This window comes from Fulmarus glacialis, unplaced genomic scaffold (assembly GCF_000690835.1).
Source record: "Fulmarus glacialis isolate BGI_N327 unplaced genomic scaffold, ASM69083v1 scaffold37775, whole genome shotgun sequence".
NCBI lineage: Eukaryota > Metazoa > Chordata > Aves > Procellariiformes > Procellariidae > Fulmarus > Fulmarus glacialis.
The window spans coordinates 1-10,268 of NW_009215834.1; the positions used below are offsets into that span (position 1 = coordinate 1).

At 37.6% G+C, this 10,268-nt stretch overlaps 1 protein-coding gene across 4 annotated transcripts; it reads left to right on the plus strand.

Moving 5' to 3' along the window:
• The first annotated feature begins 506 nt into the window (after positions 1-506).
• FAM122B (family with sequence similarity 122B) lies at positions 507-8,614 on the plus strand. 4 transcript variants are annotated; one of them, XM_009579066.1, is made up of 9 exons: positions 507-581; positions 1,929-1,985; positions 2,365-2,408; positions 2,489-2,543; positions 2,750-2,851; positions 4,182-4,270; positions 4,835-4,899; positions 7,274-7,370; positions 8,448-8,614. In XM_009579066.1, exons 1-9 carry the CDS (start codon positions 564-566, stop codon positions 8,596-8,598), a joined length of 678 nt encoding a protein of 225 aa, XP_009577361.1. In that variant the 5' UTR covers positions 507-563; the 3' UTR covers positions 8,599-8,614. The 4 variants fall into 4 exon arrangements, with proteins under 4 accessions (XP_009577361.1, XP_009577362.1, XP_009577363.1 ...); XM_009579067.1 differs by having other exon boundaries at positions 4,838-4,899; positions 8,448-8,598; XM_009579068.1 differs by lacking the exon at positions 1,929-1,985 and having other exon boundaries at positions 8,448-8,598.
• Positions 8,615-10,268: the final 1,654 nt, after the last annotated feature.

Below are 10,268 nucleotides of genomic sequence, written 5' to 3' on the forward strand. Positions count from 1 at the left end.
GGTGCGTGGCGGAGGCCTCTGAAACGCGTCGCTTGTTTCTCGGAACGCTCGAGCCGAGGCGGCGAGGCACTTCTTGTAACTGCAGAACCCCAGGCTGGCGGGAGAAAAGTGCGTGCTGGGCTCCTTCCGTCAAAGTAGTGCTTCTGTTGAGATAAAACGGCTGTTTTCAGTGCACTGGAGGCTGGGGGGGGGGGTGGCCCTGCTTCGTGCAGGCCCCCAGCTCTGCCTGCGCCCTGGCTGGGGCGTGGCGGAGGCCTCTGAAACGCGTCGCTTGTTTCTCGGAACGCTCGAGCCGAGGCGGCGAGGCACTTCTTGTAACTGCAGAACCCCAGGCTGGCGGGAGAAAAGTGCGTGCTGGGCTCCTTCCGTCAAAGTAGTGCTTCTGTTGAGATAAAACGGCTGTTTTCAGTGCACTGGAGGCTGGAGTGTGTGTCATAGCTCTCTGTAGTTTTACGTAAAGCACGCCTTAGAAAGTTGTTCACAAAACTTTTTTTCCCTCCAGTGACAACTCACAGGTTTTTCAACCTTACGTGTTGCGAACTCGCAGGAACAGTACAACAGTTATGAGCCGTCACAGTATGGTAAGGAATCTTAAGCATGTTTTGTTTACACCTAACAAAACATAATTGGACTGGAGAAATGACGTTAAACTTGATTTGTATTTGCACTAAGCATCTCAGCAAGCTTCCAGGCTGCAGAATATGCATTTTTTTTCACCTGTAACTGCAATCTACAATGGAATAATACTGGTGTATTAACTGTATGTCCCCAAGAAGAGAAAAATAGCTGAAGTTATGTGTGATTCCCAGTATTAAGTACAATCTTAAAGTTAATTTGGACCTGACCATGGGTTGGAAGAGAAAACTGCTGTCACAGTTAAAAGTCTTGAAAGGGTGTTTTAATTTGTTTTAAAAATGGAAGAGAGAGTCACAAGTTGTCTTTGACCTGTTTGTTTGACTGGGCTGCTCTTTTTTTGCAAAGGCTGAACACTAGACGTCAGAAAATAATTTAAAGAGGAGTAATTTATTTGCTGGGTGATATTCTGCCCTCTATTATATAAGTCTGGTAGTGTACAGTACTGCAGTTATTTAACTTTTCAAAGATGTGGCATTTCTTTTTTTCGCCCTTCCCTTGTCAACTCGGGGATCTATATGCTCTTTTCCACTAAAATTTTTCTTTCTCATCTGAGGGTAGTGAAGATTAAGTATTGCTTTTCTCAAAATCTATAGAACTTAAAGTCCTGAAATATATTTCTTCTGTCTTCTATTCTGTTCAGAAAAAGCGAGATGGAATTTTAGTTCAAAATCTTCTGTTACAAGATTTCTTAAAAATAAGAATCCAAAATTTTGAAACTCAAATCAGTAGGTGTTACAGTAGACATATGGACATCCTGAGTGGGAACTGTTGGCCCATTTGTATGTGATGGTAGCCAAAGTTCCAGAGGAATTAGATGCGTAAAATTGTATGCAATTGAAAAATTGCAAAAGTGACATTTTAGGGAGCGTTGTTCGAGACTGAGCTGAAACACTGAGATTTCTCCTTTATATAGCCAACTGGTTGAGTAAGTTAGTACAGGAGCTTGTCGTCTTACTTTAGGCAGTAGGGAATTGTATGTTCGTAGTTTCATTTATAATACCTCACTTGTCTAAATGGCATATATAGCTATTTGTGATTTTGAGATGCTAAGCAGTATCTGCTTGTAAGTCTGAGATCTGTGCCACCTGCTGAGTGATAGAATGAATTTGTAAGTGGTAAAACAAGTCTTTGCTCTTGAAGGTCAGTGTTTTCTTTTTGCAACATTATTTGAGTCATCCACATGTAGTGGTACAGCTCATTTTTAATTCACTAAGAATGTAGGTGATGGTAAATAGGATGTATGCAAGCTGTTGATGTGTAATTTAATCATTGTGGCTGTCACTTTTTTGCAGTTGTTGTCATCATCTCCTATTCGTATTCCTAGTAGCCGACTTCATCAGATCAGAAGGGTAAGTGTAGTTTTTATCTGTATATTTAGTAACAGAATAAAAAGCATTATATAATATTGAAGTACTTAGGTAATGGGAGTTTCATTCCTATTGAGTTTTTCAAGTACTAGAGGAAACAGTCTTTTTTAAGACTTAGTTTCAACAAGGAAATGTTCTTGCAAGGCTTATTGTTGTCATGTTTAAACTACCTTGCTTTTTTGAACTGTTGTTTCATTCAAGAGAAACGGTGAGCTGGGCTGGTAGCAGTCTCTTCTTTCTGGAGTGCTCCTACTGTTCATATTTCAATTCTAACAGCAAATTATTGAATCACGAGTGTTATTTCGAGTACCTGTGATGAATCAAATGTTATGGGAAAACTTACGACATTTATCTCCTGCAGGAGGAAGGAGTGGATTTAATGAACAGAGAAACAGCACATGAAAGGTGAGTGTTATTGAAACAAGATGATAAAATAGCCAGAGTTATCCTCTTTGTAGCTACTGATGGGATTTTTTGTATTCTAGGGAAGTGCAAACAGCAATGCAGATAAGCCAGTCATGGGAGGAAAGCTTGAGTCTGGTAATCTCTTTATAGATGTTTCCTATTTAATTCTACTTTTACACTCAACTGACGAATTTAAGGGAAAGAAAAATAATTTAAGAAGAACTTAAGTTCATCTGCTTTAGCTATTTTGTGCATTTGGCCCAATGACTTTCCATTAGAAGGTTGTGCCTTGGATTCTAATGTCCTGTGCCAGTGTTAAGTTTGAAACCTTGTATTTACAGAGTGACAATGACTTGGACAAGTCTGAGAAATCTTCCTCCCCAAAGAGAATAGACTTCATTCCCGTTTCGCCTGCACCGTCACCTACAAGAGGAATAGGAAAGGTAGGATAAGTGAAATACCAAACCGAGAGAACATTTTAGAATTTTAGACCAAGGTGAATTATGAAGACCTGTGTAACTTCACAAATTGTTTGATAGTTTTTAAAAAAACAAACAAACAACAACAAAACTCCCCAAACCCACATTTTATTGGGTTCTAAGAATCAGATGCTTACCATCTTAGAGCCTGCAGAGTTTAAGCCGTGTGTCAGTTCTGTCACACTGAATGTTTTCAGTTGCTGCTATTTGTGTGGTGTTTGGATGGGTTGGGGTTCTGGTTCTAGGGAAGCTGGAAGAGGTCATTAGAGGAATCAGATTTGGATATGATCTTCAGCTGCATAAGTGGAGGAATGCTGGGAAAGAAGCACCACAATTGGAATGTATCATATGTGTAGAGTAAGAGTGTAGGCAAAGACTAGAAGCTGCAAATCTGTGTGGTGAGGAAGGTGAAAATATGTCCATCAGTTATGGAAAGGAAGGCATAAACTCACTGTGAAGGAGGACTCGGGCATGCTGAATTTGCACTGAAGACTGATGGCACATGCTGGAAAAAGGAGAGAGGTTGATCTTAGATAAACTACTTTTTCCAGTGAGGATTGGGTAGTTGAAATTGTAGCATAGAGAAACTGGCAACTGTGTTTAAAGATGGGATGCTTGACCTTGTTTTCACCCTCTTTTGTGGTTCAGCTTTTGTACTGCTACTATTTTATTGCATGCCTCTACCAGTATTGATGCATGGAGCAGCCACGTACTAGTGCTGGGTAAACATGTTCCTAGTGTAACACTGATGCTGGCAGCTGGTCCTGTACCTTTGGAATCACGACTGTAAAGCAGTAGTAGATAACTTGACAGAAACATTTTTGTGCTTAGCCATGGGCATTCATGGGCTAGGCTCAGATTAACTGCAGAACCACAGAGCTAAATACTCCATTCTACTCTGGAATATTGCATTGAATTTTCGGGTCAGATGTATTTTGAGTAAACTCAACTTGTTTGTTTAAAAGCCCCTTGAAAGAAGTAAGTCCTGAGTACTGTACTGCTGTTTCTAAATGTAACAGGAAGAACGGAAACAACTGTCTTACTTAGAAAACAGTGTCTATTTCAATTTCAGATTTCTGTGGGTTTGAATTTTAGGTTAATTTGAGCAGTATTACATTAGCCAGTATATTTTTGCAAGTTAACTTTTAATGCTTCTAAGATTGCGTTGATCATCTCTGCCTTATTCTGTTACTAGGTTTTCTTTAATTGGGGATGTTTTGTTTGGAGGGTGGGTGGAAACACCTCCGTATTTAAAAGGAAATTCTGAAGCATCTTAATGTGACTTTTTCTGCAGCAATGTTTTTCACCATCGTTGCAAATGTTTGTGAGCAGTAATGGATTACCTCCAAGTCCTATTCCCAGTCCAACAAGGCGATTCTCCAAGTAAGTAACATCTGCAAGTAACAGGTATACATTGGCTTAAATTCCAAGGCTGGCACAAAGATTAGTTAAAGCTGATGTTAAGGCATTAAAAAAGACTTTAGTTTTACAATAGCTGAAGAATTGCCACATAAAAATGCTCTGAATGTTCAACCTTTACCAATGGTAGCTTTATGTGGGTGCTTTTATAGGAGCCTGTGTCAGCTTTAAACTAGACTTGGTAACTTGTGGGGAAATTCCTAGGTTCTTCAAATGAACTTTATTAACTTTGTCAGCATATCAATTTTATATTACACACAATTTAGAAATGGATTGAAGTGAGGATGCGATGCACTAAGAGAAGAAGACCCTAGAAAATTTACTACAACTGTGTGTGGCAGATAACCTGCTCTAACAGGCAGCTTCTTTCTTGTTGTCTGTGTATTCAGACTCCCTAAGCATTCCAGTTATGCAGGAATAGTTTTAAAGAACATTTCAGATGATATGGTTGTGTCGATTTGATGCTAGGTATGGTGGTGTTCAAACTTGGAACCTTTACTGAACTGACTATCAGTATTCTCTCTCTAGTAGGAGGAGTCAAAGTCCAATCAACTGTATCAGGCCCAGTGTTCTTGGCCCCATTAAAAGAAAAGGTATGTGTATTTACATTATCAGATGTTTTAATATGGATGTAGTCTTGCAACTGGATGCATTTCTCTCTTTTCCATATTTTTTTTTGTTGTTCTGTAAATGTAATGTGCTTGTATCCACAGTGAACTGGAATTTGCCAGTAATTTATACAGTGTAAAGTAGCTAGTCTAAAACACAATGAAAAACTCTAAAGGCAGCTACTGCTTGAAAGAGGCAAACTTTATTCCACATCAAATTAAATGTTATGAATATTCGTAAGGCCTGACATTCCGAAGAGTACCACTGTACGGTGCACACCCTTCAGATCATCTTGGGAATGTTGCTTACCATGGAGTATCTTCTAAATTTAGTACTGAATGTTTGTTTTTACTCTGAAAGTTCAGGAGGTGGGTGTTTAGAGAAATGGAATAGATCAGTGCTCTTTCCTCCTCAAGGGGGAAAACTGCATTCTTTCCTGGAAGTATTCTGTGTTAAGGATATTCAAATTACATCCCAGAACAAGTCTCCATAGAAGAACTGTAAGATTGAGATATTCACAAGTATGCCTCCAGCTATGCTTATTCTTTCTGCATTTTTTTTTTAACTTAGGAATTCTTAACTGCATTTACAAGAATTACATTCAGCCTTCAAGAAAAGTTACTGTTCGTTGGTTTTTTAGGACTGCTTTTCCTATCGGATAAAGAATGTTGTCTAATTTATATTGAATTGACAGAGGAGAGAGACAAGTTTTCTCATAGACGCCAATTCTATCTTGGCTGTTATTTGTCTATGAATTTTAGAGGCATTAAAAATCAAACAGAAGTTTATCAAGCTCAATGATCAATAGGAAATAGATATTCATACTGTGTTGTTTTACTTTAAACATTTTACAATAGACTTTACACAGTGCAGGTAATGGGCAAGCTTTCCTCACCCTGTTCATGTGCTCTTGTGGAGCATCTTTTACAAAGTGGAGATACGAGTTTGCCTGAAACATCAAGGAATTTTCAGAATGTTACTTAATTTTAAAACAACTAATCCATTTAAATGAACATAATTTCTTTTCCTGAATACATAATCCTGTTATTTTCTGAATTTTAGCAGTAGCTTTATGGTTCATATTCTACAGATGTGACATGGTAACAAATTGACACCATGATATGTGGAGGGAAGAAAGCAATGTACTGAAGAACATTTCACTGCTATAGGGAATTAATACTGGTAGACTGTGCAACGTGTTGTAGCAGTGCAGATTTGTCTTTGTGAAATTTCAAGTGGCAAAAGAGTTACCCAAGTTGGTGGTTTGGGTTTTCTTCATTTTTGTATAAGACCAAGTATTTTATGAATGTTTTTTGCCCATTCTGCTCGATAGAAGCTGTTATTCCTTCCCTTCAAAGAAGGGAATGTATCCTTGTGGGCTAAAGAAATAGGAAACTGGTGGTGGTGGGGGGGTGTTTATCAGTCTTTTATAAAATGAGTGGTAGTATAATTCTCTTGCATAATATACTAGTATATACTGGTTTGCTATAATGCTTAACCTCTGTCAGCTTTTCAGATTGACACACAACTGCTGTGAAATGTAGATAAAAAGCCAGAAAATTTATTTCCATTTCATATGTTTTTGTTGCCAAACTAAAAATTAAAATATACTGTAGCCGAGAGGGTTTTTTTTTTTTTCTTTAAGCTTGTTATTGGCAAGTTCATGATATTTCCAATGTGTCTATTGTACAGAAGCTATTAATGAGCTAGCTCATTCTCAGGGCAGATTATACTAAACAGATTATATGAATTCTCCCCCTCATGCTCATGTTTAATCTTTTAATGTCAGTAGATGATTACAGGTACAAAGATAGTCTGATCCATGATGAGTAAGTGGAAGTGCATACACATGCCAATTTTTTTCTATACAGCTTTTCTGTAAAAGTGTACATAAGCATCAGAATTTGTTGTACACAGGAGGGTGAAACAGTGAACAAGCTGGCGTTCCTATTTTCATAATCACGAAGAATTTTAATGTCCATATTTTGGCTTATGTCAGTCACCTCGTCTCAACTGCTTACTTAAAATTAAGTCCCAGTAATTACTTTGCTTTAGGTTATTTTGTCTGATTGTAGTCTAAGTAGCAAGCGCTTGGTTTTGTGTCTTTGAGATCATTGTAGCCCCTCAGATACTGCTGAAGCATTAGTTAAATTAAGGATGGACTGGATGGTTAAACAACAGCTAGCATCAAATTAATGTCTTACCCAAGTGCTTGGTTGGCTGAATTAGAGGACTTACCATGTTACAGATGCAACTTTGCTCTATTGTGGGACAAACCTCTCTTTTACAAGAAGACAAATATTAAATGGACATTCCAGAGACTCAAGTGAGTTTGATTATTTGCACTATTTTCCTTAGGTGAAATGGAAACTGAAAGTCAGCCAAAGAGACTTTTTCAAGGAACAACCAACATGCTTTCTCCAGATGTTACACATCTGACAGATCTCAGTTCATGGTAAAATATTTCATGTGCCCTGAAATGCTGAAATAGGGAATGTGCATTTATCACAAGCTTTCTTGTTTTGTTTTTTCCAGAAAAAAATACTTTGTATGTAGCTTGCCTATGCATATTACTGGGAACTGTTCCTGTGGTAGTGTAGTGTGACAGTGTTCCTGCTCTTTTGATCAATTCTTCCTGAGCAGACTCTAGACTAGATTTTGTGTATCAAAACTTTCATACTGAATATAATTGTTACAAATCCCTGTTGGCTCATAAGCAAAGTTACTTTGACTCAAAGATGCTTCATCATTTCAGTATGTTGTAGGCAGTGGTCATACAGTATCTGTGGTACTTACCTGAATACTTAGAAAATGTGTGTGCGAATAGTTACTGCAGTTACGTAGTTCATGTTGATACTTAGTGTTATAGTCTGTCTCCTTTCTGTATTATGATCACAAAAAGCTGAGTTCTTTTTTGTGTCAAGAGTCAGATACTAAGTATTCTAAAATACCAACTCTGTATTACTATAATTTCAGTTTACCTACAGACTTGAAACTGCCTAGAAATACTTTTTTCCTGTTGCTTCCAGCTAAATTGCAAAAGTATCAATTTATGTGCCCTCTGGAATCTTGTATCAAGACTTCAAAATCCAAACACAGGAATTCCTTACAAGGGAGAAAATAGGTTTCAAAATCTTGCTTTCAGTAGCGCAACATTAAAGAACCTACTAGTTAATTAATGAAATCTTTGCTGCGTTGTGGATTAAATTCTTATTATTCCTTTCCTATAACCTTTTAAGGTTTTATTCTCGTTAGTGGTCACCTCCTTCCGATAATCGATTAAAATCGGAGTCATAATTTATTCTGCATGTTAAAAAAAAAAAAAATTCTGCTCCTCATTCCCATAAGGAGCATGAATATATATATAACATGCTACAGAAAACAAGGAGTCTTCAGGGCTGCCAGTCTTGCAGCAAAGACTGAGTGGTAGTATAGGTCTCCTACATCTTTTCTACAAAGTCGAAAGTACATTAGCTTTGTACACAGAGTCATCATGCCCGTGTAACTAAATAACCTTTTTCTTTTTCCTCAGCCTGTCTTCAGATATTCTTGATGGGAGTAGCAGCAGTGTTGGCTCTTCTTCTGACTCACTGACTAAAGGCAGCATAACCACAGAGTCTCCAGTAACATGCTCAAACTCATGCTCTTCATTCATTTTGATGGATGATCTCTCACCTAAGTGACTTAATAAGTTCTAAGTCAGTGTCTGGCTGTGCTGTTCCCTTACTGTACACTTGTACAGAGAAACGAACTCTGATCCTTCAACCATTAACACGTGGATTATTAAAAGGAAAAATTATTGTAACTGTAATCCTTGGCGACTTTCCAGTGATTTTGATTTATCCATTTAATGGACATTGTAGACCATATTAATGTCTGGTTTTGCGAATTTATTTTTTTAAACAAGATGTCTGCTCAGATTATACTAACTTTTTGCTTTCAGGAAAACATACATACACTTTTTGATTCCGAGAATAGGTATTTACCTATTAGTGTTGCAATTTTTAGGAAAATACTTCTATCATTATCGTGGTCACTATGTCTAGGGAAATAATTTGGTTCAGAAGGATTTGAAAATACTAATTTATTCTCTGGCACTTCTACCATTGAGTAAAACTATGCTCCTTTTTTTCGGTCACTAGCCTCAAAGTCTCTTACAGAAGGGAGAAGAAAAATCTTTTATTTTCTTAGTGCTGCTAGTCGTTTTTATTACAGAAGACCACAGTGGGTCTGGAAATCTCACGCTATTACATTAAAAAAAAACCAAAACAACCCACAACAAAGTAACTAATGGCTGGCACTTTTGCCATCAGTGAAGAAATAACAATTGTCTACGAACATGATTAAAATAGCTGCATAGTTCTCTCCCCAGATCCTTTATCCTACAGATTGTATGAAATAAGGTCAATATTCAGCAAGATTTGGCCAAGGAAAATTAATCCATGCCTCGATCTAAGACATACAGTGCAGATAACTAAGTATTTAAACTACTGTGTAGGAGAACCATGTACGGCACCGTCGATGTCTCCTGTGGCATTGAGGTCATAGGTATTTTTGTGCCTTAGGGGACATTGTTACAAAATTACAGAATGTAAACCCGAGGGGTGGGTGGGAAAAGTCCTTTGTGTACAGCTTGTTTATAGAGTGCTTACCGGAATCTGTCATCGATGCTGCTTTCCTTAGTGTTCCTTTCCGAGGCGTGTGCTGCATTGCATGGTGCTGTGGGCAGTCCCAGCTCTGCTGTGAGATGGCAGCCAAAGTAATACCCTTTGCAGCTGCTGTGTACAGCATTTATATCTTTGTTGGTCATGAGCGGGGCAAACAGCTAAGTGAACATTCGATTTCTAAAGAAAGACTTAAAAGTTTGGATTGAATACGAGCTGTGCAAATTGTTTGGCTAAGGAGTTATATTTGAGCTATGAGTAGTCTCGATACAGTACCTTGGTCAGTCTGAGGTAAGACAATAGATATTTTACTTTTTAAAGACTTTAACGGGGCAAAATAAATCCGTTTGTAATCTACTGTGTTATGCTATTTATTATTTATAACTATGTAAAAAGTCTGTGGTGATGAATTATAGTATTTTTTTATGATTGAATAAGTTTTTTATGTTCGGTAATTGCTGGCTGGTTTGTATTTAATACGCAACATTGTCTGCCAGAATCATAAGCTTCCATTTTTGAATGTTTGTAACATAAATGCTTTTGTTATCTTAAAGTACAAATTCTGATCTTTTTGAAAGAAAATAGCACTGAATTTGAAATAAGATTATGTGCTTTAAAAGTGAGCACAATCTCTGGCAATACTGTCTGGCTAAAAAGGGGAGTGGGAGAACCGTAGTTTTTTCTGTTCT

Bases quoted from the DNA above. Each gene is read 5' to 3' on its own strand.
- FAM122B (XM_009579066.1), top strand. The intron at 4,271-4,834 runs GTAAGTAACATC...TTCTCTCTCTAG, and splicing joins CCAACAAGGCGATTCTCCAA to TAGGAGGAGTCAAAGTCCAA. The intron at 7,371-8,447 runs GTAAAATATTTC...CTTTTTCCTCAG, and splicing joins CTGACAGATCTCAGTTCATG to CCTGTCTTCAGATATTCTTG.